Genomic DNA, 15,245 nt, shown 5'->3' on the forward strand with positions numbered 1-15,245 from the left:
CCCATCATCGATCGCAAGAAGAACCTCGTCAAGCTTGCCTGGGGGCGAGTACATTGCCCTCGAGCGCCTCGAGTCGATCTACAAGTCGTGCGCGCTCGTGCTCAACATTTGCGTGTATGCGACGAGCAGTGCGTCGAAGCCCATGGCGGTGCGTCCCGCCTCTTTTCTCTCGCGCTCACCCCTTCCGGACCACCACCTCCTCCACTTCCCTCGCTCTCGTTCTCCTTCTACTTCTCCTCTTCTCGGCGACGTCCTGCGCACGGTCACTGACCTTCTTCCCCCAACTCGGCGCCGCCACAACCCGCAGATTGTCGTCCCCGCCGAGCCCGCCCTGCGCTCGTACCTCTCGTCAGCCTCGACGCCCGGCCTGCCCGCCAAGGACGCCGACTGGTCGACGATCTGCAGCAGCAAGGAGGTGCGCAAGGCCGTGCTCGCCGAGATGAACGCGACGGGCAAGAAGGCCGGCCTCAAGCCGCTCGAGGTGCGTCCTCCCTCCCTCTCTCTCTCCTTCTTTTCCTCCCTCGTCCCTCCTTTCCTGCACCGCGGTCGTGTCGATCTCGAACAGCGCACACTCTCTCACCCGTTGTCGTCCCGGTACTGACGACCGGCTCGGCCGATCTTTGCCCCCTCGCCCTCGCCCGCAGACGCTCCAGACGGTCCTCCTCGCCGACGAAGAGTGGACGCCGCAGAACGGCTATACCAGCGCCGCGCAAAAATTGAACAGGAAAAACATCCTGCACAAGTTTGAGGGCGACATCAAGGTGCGTTCTCGAGTTTCCCCTCCCTCGGCGAGTTTAAGAAGGCGAGCGACTGACCCGACCTCTCGAGCTGCCTCGCAGAAGGTCTATCCGTGAGTGGCGGACGTCGAGGCAGTGCGGTATTGTCTTCTGTAGAGTGCGAGGTAGTCTGTGCATCGCCCGCTCGCTGTGCTCTTTGTGTCGCGCTCTCGAGAGGCCGAGAGAAAACAGGAGACGGCTCGATTGTACAACAACACGCCGGACTCTCTGCGCTGCTCGCGTACGCTCACGCCTCCATCGCCGCAATCCGCTCCTCGCTCTCGCGCAGCCGCCGCTCCGTCTCTGCGTCGAGGCTCGCGCCGTCCATGTCCTCGCTCGCGCCCGCCGCCGCGCCCGCCCGGCCCTTGACCTTGCCCGTCGCCGAGGCAGTCGCCGCGCCTTGTCGCCGAGCGCGTGCGTGCGCCCGAGAGGCCGACAGGAGGATGGCGGCGCGGTCGTGCGCCATGGCGGCGTGCTGCGTCTTGCGGATCGTGCCTGGGCGTGCTCGAGCTTGTCAGCGCCGCCACGCTTGCCCCATGGCGCCGAGTGAGAGAGAGAGAGAGACTAGGACGTACCAGAGACGTGAACGACGCGCGCGACGCACTCGACGCCGCCGACCTTGCGCAAGAGGGTGAGAGCGGCCCACAGGGTGCGGTGGTGCTCGCGCGAGACGCGCAGGATCATGGTCGACGTCGACGGCGAGAGGTACTTGACTGTGTTGGTCGACGCGGAACCGTGTCAGCTCTTGGTGCGCGTGCCGAGACAGGGGAGGAGGAGGAGGGGACGCACTGCTGAAGGTGCCACCGACCTCGCCTGCGCCGACATCGCCAAAGTTGACGGCGAGGCTGTCCCGCAGGAGGCTGATCAAGCTCGACTCGGACAGGGCCGGTGGGGCGAATGGGTCGGCGTCGCCTGGTTGCGGCGGGAGGAGCGAGTCGGGGAAGATGAGCGAGACGAGGAGGTAACGGTGCTTGAAGCGCTGTTCCGGGGCCAGGTAGTGTTAGCTTGCTGCGGCTCTGTGAGAGTGTGGCGGGCAGAGACGCACGACCATGGCCCAGGCGAGCTGTCGCTCAGGAGGCTGTCGAGGTCGAGCGACGAGGAGAGGCGGTGAAGGAGACGCCTCGAGGGGGCGCTGTGGTCGGTCGCCGGCGTCCTGTGCGTCTGTAGGCTGTGCTGTGGGTGCTCGCGTGGCCGCTGGTGGCTAGCGGGGAGCTGACGGAGATGGAGCTGGTTGCGATGCGCGAGGTCTCTCTCTCTCTCGCCTCTCGACCACCTCGAGCTCGTCTAGCGCGCATAGGTGCGTCTCTCACGACCGTGTGCACACTCTGGCACCGTTCCAGTCCTCACGTCGGCCCCACAGCTCAGCACTTCAGCCACTCGCCGCTCGCCCATCTTCATCGCCTCGTCCTTCATCTCAACCCCGGTTCGTCCGTCCTTCACCCTCGAGATAGCCGTGCATCTGGCGACGGACCTCGAAACCGTCCTCGCGCATGCCCTGTACCGGCCCTGACCGCTCTCGCCGCAACAGCTCTCCCCTTTCCCCTCCTCCATGTCCGGCCGCGTCCCGATCGGCTCGTTCCTCCTCCTCATCGGCACCGCCACCGGCCTCGCGTACGGCCTCATGGCCGTCACGACCCCGTCCGACCAGCAGTTCTACGACTCGCTCGCGCCCGACCTCAAGCGCAAGGTCGACGCCCAGCGCGCACTCAAGCAGGGCGCACAGAGCGAGCTCGTGCGAGAGAGCCAGGCCCAGCTCGACGCCATCAAGGTGAGCTCCTTTCTCTCTCTCTCTCTCTCTTCCGCAGGCCGCTCGGCTCGGGTCGAGGTCGAGGCCGAGGCCGGGAGTTGACGCGAGCGAGCGAGTTGACCGCTCGCACCCACCTCTGCAGGCACAGAACGAGGGTCCGGTGTGGGCCGACGCGGTCGACCCGCGAAAGAAGTGATCGGCTCGGGTGCGTCGACTTTCATGGGTGCGGCGATTGGGCGTGCAAGTTTGCCCGACCTGACTTTCCCTCGATTCGCGCCCAGACCTCGTCTCTCTGTATCAGCGACCCTCGCAGACTGCCCTGTAATCACACTCGTTCCCGCGCACTCTTTCCCTCGGCCCGCTCTCGATCTTGCCGCGCTCGAGAGGGTACGGGAAGCGCTCGCCGGGCTCGCGCGCTCTCTGCTTCCGGCGCTTCTCTCTCGACGCTGCCACGGGCCTCGCGCACGAGCTGAAACGTGCTGCGCGTTCGACTCAGTCTGCCTCCTCAGCTACGACCCTCGCCGCGCCGTAGCTCCCCATCCTGCGCCCGCCGCCGCCACCGCCGCCCGCCGACGGCCGCCCGTACCCGCCCGACCCGCCGAGCGCACTCGGCCGCGCAAAGTCCCCATAGTCGTCCCCCTCGTGCACCGCAACGACCTCGACGCCCTCGCTCGCGTCGTACGCTCCTCCTCCCGCACCACCGCCGCCGTACATGCCCTCGTCGTCGTCCTCGCCGCCCGCCGCAGCGCCGTACGAGGCGAACGACGGGTGCGTCGAGCCGTACCCGTGCGAGTGCGTCTGCGACGAGTCGAGCGCGTACGGGTCGCCGTCGCCGTAGTAGCTGCGCTCCTGCGCGGGCGCGCTCGCGCCGCCGCCACCGTGGTGGTGGTCGTCGAAGCTCGCGAGTGCGGCGGTGCGGCGTGCGGGACGGGGCGCCGGGGCCGACGGCGGCGAGACGGACGCGGCGGGAGCGCGCGATGCCGAGGGGGTCGTGCGAGGAGGCGGTGGCGCGTAGAGCGGGTTGGGGAGCTTGCCCGAGGTGGACGAGAAGGACGTGAGGCGGTCGTTCTTCTGCTGTGGCGGCGGCGAGCGGTACTGCTGCTGCTGCTGCTGAGGCGGAGCCGGGGCGTGCTGCGACGACGACGAGGGAGGCGGCGGGCCTCGCTGAACGGGCGGCGGCGCAGGGGCGGCGTACGGGTCGTCGTCGTAGGCCTGGGCGACAGGGCGCGCGCCGTCCTGTGGCTTCGGGATGCGGTGCAGGAGGCCGTAGCCGACGCCGCACCCGAGCAGGCCCTCGCCGCCCCAGCTGCGGTTCGGCACGAGGATCGCCTCGCGCGTCACGTCGTAGTCCGAGTTGTAGACGAACAGCCGCAAGGGCTTGTCCACGTGCTGCAGGCGCGTTCGAGAGAGTCAGTATCGGCTCTCGAGAGCTTTCGAGAGTGGCGAGAGCGGAAGGGAGCGAGACGCACCGCCTCGACCACGTCGTAAAAGTCGCCCTCGCCGCGCAGCACGCCGCCGGCGTACCCGACGATCCAGTCGCCGTACGGCACCAAGCCTGCGAGTGTGTTGCGCGGGTGAGCGCAGTGACCAGGGGCAAGATGGGGAGCCGAGTGGGAGAGAGGACGCACCTGCACTCTGAGCCGGGCTGCCCTCGAGGATCTCGAGCACGTGCCAGACCTGGTCGAGCGCGTGATGCGGGTTGCACAGGCGCAGGCTCAGGCCGAGCAGGGACGGCTCGCCGTCGACCGAGCCTGCGGTCGTGCCGGGACCCGCCGCCGCGGACCAGGTGCGCGAGGGAATCACGTAGACCTCTGCGAGCGGGGGCAGGCGGGTCAGCTTGCGCGCAGGTGGTGGCCTGGAGAGAATGGGACGCACCGCGGACCTCCTTGCGCTTGGTGCTGTAGATCTGGAGCGCGACCTCGCCGCCCTCGTTCACCTCGAGGACGTCCGTCAACAGGTCGAGGTCGTCGCCCTGCATGCGCGCGTGCTCGCCGAGTCAGTGCGCTGCGACCGTGCACCTGGAGGGAGAAGCGGACGCACGAGTTGCCTGCCTGCAGCGCCGACGATGAAGTCGAAGAAGGGCTCGATGCCGACCTCGGCGGCGGGCGAGTTCTCGGCGACGCGGAGGACGTGGAAGGCGAGCGTGCTGCTGTTGCCGGTAGACGCGGGCGCATGGCCGTGGCCCGACTGAGGCTGCGACTCTGCCTGGCCCATCTCGCGAGCCGGTGACGGTGGGCTGGTGGGGGGAGCTGGGTGGGTGCTCGCTTGAACGAAAGGGTGGACGGCACAAAAGGCTGGGTCGTGTTCAGCGGCCGGCGCAGGCTGAATCTGACGCGTGCAGGGTGCTCTAGAGCGGACCGCGACAATGGGAGAGTCGAGACAGGCTCCGGAGAGTGGACGTCCGCCGAGGCGCGCGGCGGCCAGCGCGTCGCTACTCTCGTCCCGCAACAAGGAGCAAGTTGGTTCCGCTAGCGGGCAATCGCTACAGTAGCTGGGCCACGGCGGAGACGGGCGCAGCAGGAGCGCCGCTGCCGCCATGACCAGCAAAAAGAGGGCGTGCCCCCACACAGGATCGAACTATGGACCTTTCGCTTACTAGGCGAACGCTCTGCCACTGAGCCATAGGGGCGTGGATGACGGCGCGGAAGAAAAAAAGAACGTATCATAGGAACAGCCGGACAGGGCCAAGCGTGGAACGGCTCTTGGACTCACGCGCATTTACCTAAGCCTCGCTCTTTCTCTACGGTGCAAAGCTCGATCGACCTATGGACTGCGCTCCGCCACCGCAAGCCCCAGCCGCCGCCGCCGTCGCGCCTCGAGCCACCTCCCCTCCCCATCTTCATCAGCTCCTCGTCCACCTCTCGCCTCGCCCCGCCACCTCCCGCCTGCACACGCCAAACAGCTCGACCGACCTCTTCATCCACGCACAAACGCTGTGCGCCCCGTCCATGCATCCGCCGGCCCCTCGGCCACGACTCGGCCTCGACCCACCATCCTCCCACCCTCGCCCACTCGACCTCGATACACGCGGCTTGGAGGACATGGCGGATGGTGCAGGGCGGCTCTGATGCTACTCAGGGGCGTGATGGTACCGTCGCTGGAGCGCCACGGGGGTACGTCGCCGTGAGTCGAACCGGCATTCCCTCCTCCCCCCCTTTTCCCCCTCCTCCTCCCCCTTCCACGGCCCTGCGCTGCTCCGCCTTCTTCATCACGACGAGCGCGCAAATCTCTTGCCGCCGCGGAGTGCGCTCGTCGTGCTGCAGAAGCCGAGGCGCTGCTTCGGCCAACCTCCTCCTCCTCATCGCCTCTGAGCAGGACGCCGAGCTGACTCGCCCCTCGTCGCGCGCAGCTGCCGCCCCTCGACCTCGACTACGTCCCCCGCTCTCACCGCCACGCGCCCCTCGTCGCGCCGGCTTGCGCCATCCGCACCCGCGCCGCCCCCGTTAACCTTCGCCTCCTCTCCCTCGTCCTCCTCCCGACCACCTCGACTGTCGCCAAGCCATCGACGTCGCTCGACCTGCCCTGTGGGCCTCGAGCCCGCTATTTCTCTCTCTACGCGAGCTGACCGCGTCCTTGCACCCCTCGCGCAGCCCCGTCCTGCACCCGCCTTTCGTCGACTCGCCGCCTCGCTTCGACGCTCTAACTCTGCCCGCCTGTCGCCGGCTCGCTCTCGCTGTCAAGCGATATGCCGCCACCCTGCCGACGCTCCCCCTGCCGAGCGCGAGGCGGGTCCGCTCTCCTCTGGCTCGACGGCGCGCGAGTTTCGCTCTTTGGCGCTCGCGCGATCGAGCCGGCTCGTTCTGCGTCTGCTTTCTGCTTCCGCTTCGACGTGCGCGCATTGCTGTGCCTCGAGGCGGTACCGCTGGCGCGTCGAGCGACCCGTCGGTGTTCCGCACCTGGTTCCTCGCTCTGTCCTGTTCCCGCTCGATCTTGCCTCGCAGCTACCTGCCCGCACCCTAACGGTATGCGGGGCGCTTCATCGAGCTCGCTCTCTCTGCTAGATGAGCGGCTGCACGAGCTCGCGGCCGCCTGTCTTAGAAGCTTCCTCGCGCCTCGTCATCGGTCGGTTCACTCTCTCCCTCACTCGGACGAGGCGAGCTGCGCCGAGTCGAGCGGCGAGGAGCGCAGTCGAGCCGGTCCTTACCAGGGCCTCTTCTTCTGTGCTCCGACCTGTAACACCTACAGCCTCTTATTATATAGAGAATATCGTACCGTAGTGCGTTTGTTCGGCCCGGACCGAGAAGCAGGTGCGCCCCTCGCCCTCTCCTCTCTCGCACTCTCTCTCCTCGCCGTCCTGACCTGACGTCGAGCCTCGCCTCGCTCTCGCCCGCAGTTGGCCTTCCTGGCGCTCTCTTTCGGTCGACGGTTCCTGTTCCCCTTGGTCCCTCGCCTCGCCCTTCTCTCGTCGCCGCCCTCGCCCCGATCCTGGTCTGAGCCCTCCTCGCGCCGCCTGTCGCCCTCGCGCGCCCACGCCGTCCACCTCGTCGACCTCGTCGACCCGTCCGTCGCCGACTCGAGCGTTCACCGAGGGGCATGGCCGCCCAACAGCTCGTCGTCCACTCGCCCGACTCGGTGCGTCGCCAGTCGACTCTGCTCGACGAGCCGGCTCGCGGGCGGCTTCTCTCGAGGTGGGCAGAGGCGCGCAGGAGGTGTGTGCGGGGCGATGGGAGGCGGCAGTAGCTGCGCGAGGGCAGTGCAACGCCGCTCGAGGCAAGGCGCCGTACGAGTCCTCGCGACGAGCCGAGAGCAGGAGCGAGAGCGGCGCAGACCTCGAAAGCGCGAGCGTGGTCGCCGAGCTAGATTCGCCGCGAGCAAGTGAGAGCAAGAACGAGCGCGATCGAGCGAGTGGGCGAGCCGTGGCGAGCTGGCTGCGCAACAGTGCGCGCGCGAAGTTGGTCGGCGCCGGCTCGAGGAGGAGGTGAGCCGAGACGACGGGGGCAAGGAGGCCCTGCGAGCGAGCGCGGCTGGGGGGAGGTTGCTCTAGTAGCTCTGCAAGTCCACCTTGGCTGTGCGTTCTGGCCCTACGACAGAATTGCGAGCGAGCAAGCCAGTCGTCCTCCGCCCGACGACGACGACGCCCTCTTCCTCACCACTCGCTCCGCCACCGCCAGAGCAGAGCCGAGGCGCTGTGGACCCTTGAGCACATCTCCACTTACAAGGTGCGCCCCCTCTCTCTGTCCTCCACGGCCTCGTTCGCGCGCGCTGACCCGAATCCTCATCGCGTCACCCGCCCTCAGTCAACAAGCCGCAGCGTCACCTACCCGCGCTCGCTGGTGTGCACCTGTCGTGCGCAAGAACTACCACCGCATCGGTGCGCCCATCTCGCTACTTCTTCGAGATCCCCCTCGAGGGAGCTGACCTCTCGTTCATCTTCAGCCTCCACCAACCTTCCTCCCGCGAGTCGGACGTCTCGCCGCTCCACTTCGCACCGCACACCCGACCCCGAGACCTAGCTATCCAACCGCGTCCTCGCCCTACCGGTGCGTCGCCGCCTCCTTCCTTTCCCTCTTCCTCACACGCACCCTCTGGCCGGCGCATCGCACAACGAGGGCAGAAGCTGACCATTCGCATTCGGTCCTACTTCTTCCTCAGCCTCGACATGTCGCGCGCGTACGACACCGACCACGGAGCCGGAGCGGCGAGGGCGCAGGAGGGGCAGCAGGAGCAAGGTCGCGATGGTGAGGCCGCTGCGGCCGCGGCTCGGGCGAACGCTGCCGCCGAGGCGACCGCCGCTGCCGCCGAGATGACCGCAGCTGCCGCGGAGGCGACCGCCGCTGCCGCCTAGATGACCGCCGCTGCCGCCGAGGCGACCGCCGCCGCCGCCGAGCGCTACAGGGCGTCGAGGTGAGCCAGAGGCCGGCGAAGGAGCGAGGTCGCGCTTTCTGTACAGTGTGCTGTCCCTCCCTGTTTTTGTAAATCACAGTACGTTGCCTGCACGCTCTTGCAGCCTCGAGACGCGAGCGCGAGCCTTCTCCTTGCCAGCTCCGCTCTTGGGAAGGCGCGCTTTGACCCTCGTTGCAGCTCCCCTTCCACGTGTCCTCTCTCGCGCTCTCTCGATTCGACTCAACGCAGCCCATTTCGAGGGGCCGGTTCGCGCTTTTCAGGGGAGGGAAGAGCAGGGAGACGCCGAGTCGGCTCGCCCGACGATCCTGCTGCATGTTCGCTCTCGCTTGCTCTCTTTCGCTCTCGCAACTGTCGGGCCGAGAGACGAGAGGCTGCTGGGCAAATCGCGTGCTCCATTGCGATAGAAGGTAAAGGAAGAAAGGAAAACTAGAGGCTTTTGCGCCGCTCCGCTGCCCGCCGCTCGAACCCGCTGACGAGGTCGAGCTCGCGCCCGACGCTACTGCGGCGCCCCTCTCGTCGCTGCCTCGACAGGAAAGCCTCGACGCACTCGTCGCCGCAGAACCGCCTCGCGTCGCTCCAGTCGCCCGTCGACAGGCCGCGGCACACTGCGACGAGGTCCCGCTCGCGCTCGTACTCGGCGCGCCAGCCGAGCGCCTCGACAGCCCAGCCGTCGGTCCGGACGCCGTACTTGCGCGCCGCGTCGACGACGTCCATGAGCCCGCGCTCGGACAGGCCCGCAGGCCAGAGCGGCGCGCACCACCCGCGCCTCACGCCCGACTCGTCGCGCTCGCTCTCGCCGGGCAGGACGAGCTTGTTGCGGAGGAGGGTCGGGCCTCGATGGTAAAAGTTGGCGACAAAGTCGACGCCGAGGTGATGAAGGTGCTTGAGGCGGGTAGGGCCTTGTACGAGGCGTGAGAGGAGGCCATCGGTGGGCAGCAACGAATGCCCAAAGTCGAGGGATTCGAGGTGCCGCAGGTGGCCGAGGCTCGCCGGCAGTCGGATCGGCGTGAAGCACGCCGTGTTGAGAGAGAGAGACTGGAGGAGAAAGAGTGGCGGGAGGAGGTCGTCGATGGTCTCGCACACCCGGTGCTCTGACGAGATGTCGAGGTGCAGGAGGGATGGGGGGAGGCCGCGGACGACAGGGCGGAGCGCTAAGCTCGTCGAGGTGATCTTGATCTTGGCGAGGTTGGGCGCGACGTCGCGCAATGGCGTGTTCCACAGGGCAAAGTCGGAGTTGATGTCGAGGCTCGAGAGCTGGGCGAGGATCGGTCGGACGGGCGACGCGCCGCTGATGAACGACGGGGGCGCCTCGGTGTCGAGGTTGATGTCCAGGTGGGCGAGGTCGGGGAACCGGCTGAACTGGTTCAGCCAGGCCGTCAAGTCGTCCGTCTTGCCGTTGAGGTCCGTGTCGAGCGTGTTGCCGAAAGTCGAGATGCGGAGCGACTTGAGGCCGCAGAGCTGGACGGGCGTACTCGGGTCGTGTACGACGACGGCGAGAAGTGCTTGCTCGACAGGGCTGCTGCGCTCGCTGTCGAACAAGGACTGGAGGTCGACCTCGAGCGACTGGAGGCGGTTGAGCTCGGTGAAGAGCGCCGAGAGGAGGCTGGCGGCGAGCTCGGGCACGCCGGGCCCGGCGTGGTCGCCTGCGCCGCCTTGACCAAGCCAGTCCGGGAAGTGCCAGGTGCGGAGCCCGAGAGCGCGCACGAGGTTGCCGAGCGGCTCGGACGGGTCCCGACGGCGGTTGCCGACGAGGGCACGCTCAAAGCTGACGAGCTCGTCGTACGACTGGATCTCGATGCGACCGTACAGGATGCGCTGCTGCATTGGCCACAGCCGGCGGCAGATGGGCTTGTGCGCGAGGACGAGGCCGGTCTTGCGCGGGTGGTGCGGGTGGTCGTGCGGGAGCTGCGAGCCGTAGGCGTGCTCGAGGACGACCTCGATGAGCTCGTCGGGGAGGTGGAGGAGCGGGAACAGGACCTTCTTGCTGACGCGCGACGACAGGGCGAGGTCGGCGAGTGGGGACGAGAGCTGGTCCTGGGAACCGCGAGGAGAGGGTGAGCGGAAACGGGACAAAGTGGAGGAGGAAGGTGACGTACCACAGTTTCCATCGCGCGTAGCCGAGCAAGTACTCTGAGGACGAGGCGAGCAGCAAGTGCGACGAGGAGAGAGAGGAGACGAGGCGGTGCTGGGCGGCGAGGACGGCTCTGAGCTCTGAGGCGCGGTGAGAACGGCCTTGATAGTTGTCGAGAGCGTGTACGAGTGGTTCTGGCCCAGCTCTGGGCGGCAAGAGTGCTGCGTGAGAGGCTGCAGAGCGCTCCCTCTGGATCAAGTCGAGCCTCGTCTTCGTCTCTCGCTCTCGCTGCAGCGCTGCGGCCAAGTGCAGACCACCGGCTAGGTCGCTGCCTCTCTCGGCTGCCTCTTGTCCCAGCCCGCGTCGCCGCAGCGAGCCGTCGCCGCCTCGCTCGCTGTCCCCGCTCCCGACCTCGACCTCGACCTCGACCGCACCTCACAGCGCGAGCCCGGCCGCGTAAGGTGCAGCGCGGGCGATCTCGACACACGTGACCGGTCATGCTACCAAGACGGCTCGCGTCGCGCGCGCCGGTTTCCTCGCAGCAGGTGCGCTCCCTCCTCCTCGACCTCGCCCTGGTCAACCCGTGACCTGACCTTCGCCCCGCTCGCAGGATCGACCTCGACATCCTCCGCCAGGCCCTTCTACGAGACGCCGACCTGTCGACTCGCCACACCTCGCCTTGCCCGCCCTCGAGTCGACCGTCCACCCTCGGCCTCGCACTCGTTCGTCCACCACCGACTGGCTCGCATCTCGCGGTCATGGCCCCGGCATCTTCATCATCATCGTCATCGTCGTCGTCGTCGTCGTCATCATTCACCCGCCAGCCTGTCACCGGCAACCTCGAGTGAGCCCCGTCGTTTTCGCTCTTCGGCGCTCGCATGGTCCGCCATGGTCGCAGCCACTCACTGACCCTGCCCCCTCCCACGCCTCCAGACAACGCTCACGTTCCACGTCGTCCTCTACGCCGTGCGCCGACTCGCCCGTCGCTCTTGCGGGCCCGCTGTCCGTCACTCGTCGCCTCGCCCATCGCCAAGAGGCGGCCCGTCTTCTCTGCGGCCCGTCGACACGTCGGGATCTCGGCTTCCAGCCACGCGTGTTGGCGTCGGCTAGACATGCTCTATCCGCGGTGGCCGGCCAACACCGCTCTCTCGACGAGTCGTCGCCCTCGCTCGACTCGCCGGCGCGCCTGATCCGGACCCGCTCGGCCGGCACGTTCGGGCGGTCCCGCCTCGAGCTCGTCTTTGATTCTCGCCCTGCACCCTGCTGCTCCTCGTCGAGCGCGGCCCGGTCGAGCGCAGCGTGGCCCCCTTGACGTCGAGGTGCGTACGCTCCTCCCACCTCTTCGTCCTCTCGAGACTTTCGGCCTGACTCGCCCTTCCGCCCTCGTCAACAGGCTCCGCCGCGACTTTCTCGGTCGGTGCCCGCACCTTGACACGACCCGTGGCAACGAGCTGCGCCGCTCTCTCCCGGGCGCCAAGCCTGTCGATTCGGTCGGTTGGCTCGTCGACCCTGTTAAGCTCGACCGCAACCTGCACTCGCCGGTCAAGCGCTTTCCGGAACTCTTCGAGTCTCGGTTCACGGCGACTCGAGCCAGTCGCTCGAGGCGGCGCCTCAAGCCGAAGCAGGCGCGTCTCTCCCTCATCCTCCCTCGCACTCCCTTCTCGCCGCCGTGATCTGACGTCGAGCCTCGCTCCTCACTCGCCCACAGTTATCGACCCGACCTGCTGGACTCCCGTCCGCCGTGTCTCTCCTCCCTCGCCTTGCGCCCGTTCCGCCCTCGTCGTCGCCTTCGCCTCGGTCCTTCTCTGGATCCTCCCCCTCCAGCCTGACGCCCTCGTACGCCTGCGCGCGTCCAGCTCAACTACCTCTTCGACACGCTCGTCGCCGACCGAGACCGTCGCCGCTACGGCTCGTCGTCGTCGGCGTGTCCCGGGCTCGGCGAGTCGACTGGCGACCCCTTGCCCGCGCACAGGCTCGTCGGCGGCCTCTCTCGTCGGGCCGAGCTACTCGAGGGCAGCGTGCGAGGTGGGAGGAGGTGCGTGTAGCTGTCTGAGGGCAGTGCAACGCCGCTCGAGGTTGTTCTCGTCCTCGCCCTCGGCGAGTCCGGTTCTCGCGACGAGCCGAGCAGGAGCGAAAGCGGCGCAGACGTGGAAAGGACGCGGGTCCACGAGCGAGTCGTGCTGTGAGCGACCGAGAGCAAGAATGAGCGCGTTTGAGCTTGTCGCCGCGAGATGGCGAGCCGGACGAGGAGCAGCGAGCGCGAGAGTTGGAGCGAGGAGGCGGTGCGGCGGACGTCCTGGCCAGGGACGCCCTGCGAGCGAGCGCTGGAGGTAGGAGGCCGTGCATATAGCTCTGCAAGCCTACTCCTGCTCTGTATCCACGCTGCACGGGACAGTCGCGAGTGAGCAAAGCACTCGTCCTCCGACCGGCGACGACGACGACGACGCCCTCTTCCTCCCCACTCGCTCCTTCACCGCTAGAGCTGCTCTTGCACCCGGTGGTCCCTTGAGCGCATCTGCATCTTCGAGGTGCGCCCCCTCTCTCTGTCCTCAACGGCCTCGTTCGCGCGCGCTGACCCGAATCCTCATCGCGTCCCGCGCCCTCAGACAACCTCTGGCCTACACACCGCGCGACGACCACCGCACGCCATCGACCCGTCGAGACAGCACGGTATCGGACATGGACGCCCTTCCCGTGGCACCAGCTCCTGTCGTCGACAAGAACGTGCGTCCCCACGCCTCTCCCTCTCCCCGCGCCTCCCTTCCCCACTTTCCGACGACGCGAGCTGACCTCAGTTGTGCGTCTTACCCCCTGCAGGAGGCGGATATCGAGGCTGCGCTCGTCAAGGTCGAGCAGTTGCTCAAGAAAGCCGAGGTCGACTGGTGGCCTCGCGAGATGATCCCGGGCGCCCCTGAGCAGCTCAAGCTCCTGACCAAGGCGTCGGTCGCCAACAAGCTCGTCCCGGTCATCAAGTGGGTCGTCGGCGTCGACGCGGCCGGGAACGCGCTCAAGCTCACGCTGCCCGGCCCGACCGAGGTCCTGAGACGGTGGATGGCGTTCCTCGAGGCGTTCACCGCGACCGGCATGAGCCCGCAGTGGGCTGTCAAGTCGCTCGCCTCGGCGCTCAACATGGTCAAGGCCAAGTTCACGGCGGACGAGGTGCGTCGGCCGTTCACTTTCCTCGCCCTCTCCCCCTCTGTCGCCCGCGCTGACCCTCTGCCCTCGTACCCCGCGCAGGCCGCCGCCGCCGCCAAGGACAAGGAGGAGAAGGAGCGTCCGGCCCGCGAGGCCGCCGAGCAGGAGCAGCGCGAGCGGCACGAGGAGCAGGAGCGCCGGCTCGCCAAGATGGAGAGGACGACCGAGGCCGCCAACTTCAACTCGGAGGTCGCCGTGCGCATCGCGACAAAGAGCCACAACATGACGCTCAAGGACACGCCGCGGCCCAAGTTTGCCGCGTCGCCGAGCCGGCCTGGCAGCAACGCTGTCGCAAGGTCGCGCGGGCCGGCGTCCGCGTCGCCCCTCTCGCGCTCGTTCGGCGCCCTGTCGCTCGCCGCCGCGGCCCCGTCGTCGCCCGAGGCCTCGACTTCCTCGTCCTCGTCCTCGCCCTCGCCCTCGCCGGCGCCGTCGCCCTCGTCCTCGCGCGCCCTCGGCCCGCGCCGCCGGACTACGTCGATCTTCGGCGGCTCGCCCGCGTCGAACGCGCACGCCTCGTTTCGCCCCGACCCCACTCCCACCTCCTCGTCCCCCTCGCCGTCGTCGTCGTCGACTCCCGACCTCGCTCTCGGCGCTCGCGCTCCCCCGCACCGCCACGCTCCCTCGAGCGCTCCGCTCCCGCCGTCGGCCTCGTCGTCGCAGCAGGCGACGTTCGGCGTCTCGCCCGCGCTCGCCACCCCGCCGACCTCTCGCCCGGCGCCGTCGCGCCACTCGTCGCGCCACCCGGCGTCGCGGTCGTCGTCGTCGCGCCCGTCGGTCGCCGACTCGCGAGCCGCCCCGACCGCCGCCGCTCGTGTCGCCGCCACGCCTGCCGCTCTCACCTCGAGCGCCAGCACGGAGGCGCAGGGCAAGGACCGTGTCAAGGTGCACAAGGTCAAGCGCGAGGTCGACGAGCGCGAGCACGAGCGCGAGCCGAAGGTCAAGGTCGAGGACGTCGAGGTCAAGCTGGAGGACAACGAGGCCGACCGCAAGCCCAAGGTCAAGGCCGAGAGCGACGATGCCGAGCACGAGGCCATGCTCAAGGGCACGACCAACGTCGCGCGCGAGCAGGGCGCTCGCACCGGCGGCCGCAAGTCGTGGGGCGACGTGGGCCGCGGTTTCCCGAGCGGCGAGCGCCCCGGCGAGGCGTCGTCGGCGGCAGCAGCTGTCGTGCCGCACAGCCCGTCGCCGGCGTCGTCGTCCTCGTCGTCGTCCTCGTCGTCCTCGTCGTCCCGCTCGATGGCGAGCACACCGTCGCGCCCCGCCCGCCCCAAGCCCAAGTTCAAGACGGGCCCTAACCTGCGGACCATCGCCACCCTCAAGTCCGCCAAGGCCACCGCCGCCAAGACTGCCGCCGAGAACGCCGACGCTCGCCCCGGGCGTGCGACGTGAGCCATCGGCTCTTCCTTTCCCTGCTCGTCTCGTCCCGTTTTGCCCTCTCGCCCCCTCTTCTTGTAGAACCACCCCGCTTATACGTGTCGTTGCTATTCCATTCTAGAAGTGCCCTGTCCATGCGTCTCTGCAGCGTCGAGAGCGCGAACGAAAGCTCGTCGTGGGTCGTCGTCGTCGTCGTCGTTGGCGCGAGCCCTCCTCTCCAACTCTCGTTGTCGTCCGC

At 68.2% G+C, this 15,245-nt stretch overlaps 7 protein-coding genes and 1 non-coding gene across 8 annotated transcripts in view; 4 read left to right on the forward strand and 4 right to left on the reverse strand.

The window, feature by feature from the left end:
- Positions 1-936, forward strand: part of RHOBADRAFT_50177 (uncharacterized protein) — a gene marked incomplete at its 5' end in the record, with an annotated part of 5,410 nt that extends 4,474 nt beyond the window's left edge. Inside the window, 4 exons of the mRNA XM_018415295.1 lie at positions 34-148; positions 308-481; positions 645-761; positions 840-936. Of these exons, the coding sequence (XP_018269237.1) occupies positions 34-148; positions 308-481; positions 645-761; positions 840-854 (421 nt within the window). The 3' untranslated portion in view covers positions 855-936. The remainder of the gene's footprint in view (positions 1-33; positions 149-307; positions 482-644; positions 762-839) is intronic.
- Positions 937-1,023: 87 nt separating this feature from the next.
- Positions 1,024-1,827, reverse strand: RHOBADRAFT_46297 (uncharacterized protein; the record flags this gene model as incomplete). Its single annotated transcript, XM_018414759.1, has 4 exons — positions 1,024-1,271; positions 1,352-1,489; positions 1,566-1,755; positions 1,822-1,827. The coding sequence occupies 4 exons, from the start codon at positions 1,825-1,827 to the stop codon at positions 1,024-1,026; spliced, it is 582 nt and encodes a 193-aa protein (XP_018269238.1).
- A 216-nt stretch (positions 1,828-2,043) lies between these two features.
- On the forward strand, positions 2,044-2,873 carry RHOBADRAFT_65498 (uncharacterized protein). The gene is made up of 5 exons (XM_018418725.1): positions 2,044-2,073; positions 2,137-2,199; positions 2,305-2,544; positions 2,666-2,728; positions 2,805-2,873. The coding sequence occupies exons 3-4, from the start codon at positions 2,326-2,328 to the stop codon at positions 2,717-2,719; spliced, it is 273 nt and encodes a 90-aa protein (XP_018269239.1). The 5' UTR covers positions 2,044-2,073; positions 2,137-2,199; positions 2,305-2,325; the 3' UTR covers positions 2,720-2,728; positions 2,805-2,873.
- An 889-nt stretch (positions 2,874-3,762) lies between these two features.
- RHOBADRAFT_17459 (uncharacterized protein) lies at positions 3,763-4,737 on the reverse strand (the record flags this gene model as incomplete). Its single annotated transcript, XM_018412375.1, has 5 exons — positions 3,763-3,912; positions 3,993-4,078; positions 4,152-4,274; positions 4,399-4,495; positions 4,564-4,737. Coding segments are annotated over 5 exons (630 nt in total), but the record flags the coding sequence as incomplete, so codon positions are not given.
- A 343-nt stretch (positions 4,738-5,080) lies between these two features.
- RHOBADRAFT_t100 lies at positions 5,081-5,152 on the reverse strand. Its single transcript has one exon. It is a non-coding gene; the product is annotated as a tRNA-Thr (tRNA).
- Positions 5,153-7,056: 1,904 nt separating this feature from the next.
- RHOBADRAFT_46300 (uncharacterized protein) lies at positions 7,057-8,308 on the forward strand (the record flags this gene model as incomplete). The annotated part of the gene is made up of 5 exons (XM_018414760.1): positions 7,057-7,095; positions 7,635-7,682; positions 7,761-7,796; positions 7,900-8,003; positions 8,116-8,308. 5 exons carry the CDS (start codon positions 7,057-7,059, stop codon positions 8,306-8,308), a joined length of 420 nt encoding a protein of 139 aa, XP_018269241.1.
- A 485-nt stretch (positions 8,309-8,793) lies between these two features.
- On the reverse strand, positions 8,794-10,475 carry RHOBADRAFT_55405 (uncharacterized protein; the record flags this gene model as incomplete). Its single annotated transcript, XM_018417828.1, has 2 exons — positions 8,794-10,401; positions 10,464-10,475. The coding sequence occupies 2 exons, from the start codon at positions 10,473-10,475 to the stop codon at positions 8,794-8,796; spliced, it is 1,620 nt and encodes a 539-aa protein (XP_018269242.1).
- Positions 10,476-10,935: 460 nt separating this feature from the next.
- Positions 10,936-15,140, forward strand: RHOBADRAFT_55406 (uncharacterized protein; the record flags this gene model as incomplete). The annotated part of the gene is made up of 7 exons (XM_018417829.1): positions 10,936-10,983; positions 11,049-11,282; positions 11,372-11,404; positions 12,295-12,473; positions 13,045-13,162; positions 13,256-13,597; positions 13,676-15,140. The coding sequence occupies 7 exons, from the start codon at positions 10,936-10,938 to the stop codon at positions 15,020-15,022; spliced, it is 2,301 nt and encodes a 766-aa protein (XP_018269243.1). The 3' UTR covers positions 15,023-15,140.
- Between the last annotated feature and the right edge of the window lie 105 nt (positions 15,141-15,245).

This window comes from Rhodotorula graminis (genome assembly GCF_001329695.1).
Source record: "Rhodotorula graminis WP1 unplaced genomic scaffold RHOBAscaffold_12, whole genome shotgun sequence".
NCBI lineage: Eukaryota > Fungi > Basidiomycota > Microbotryomycetes > Sporidiobolales > Sporidiobolaceae > Rhodotorula > Rhodotorula graminis.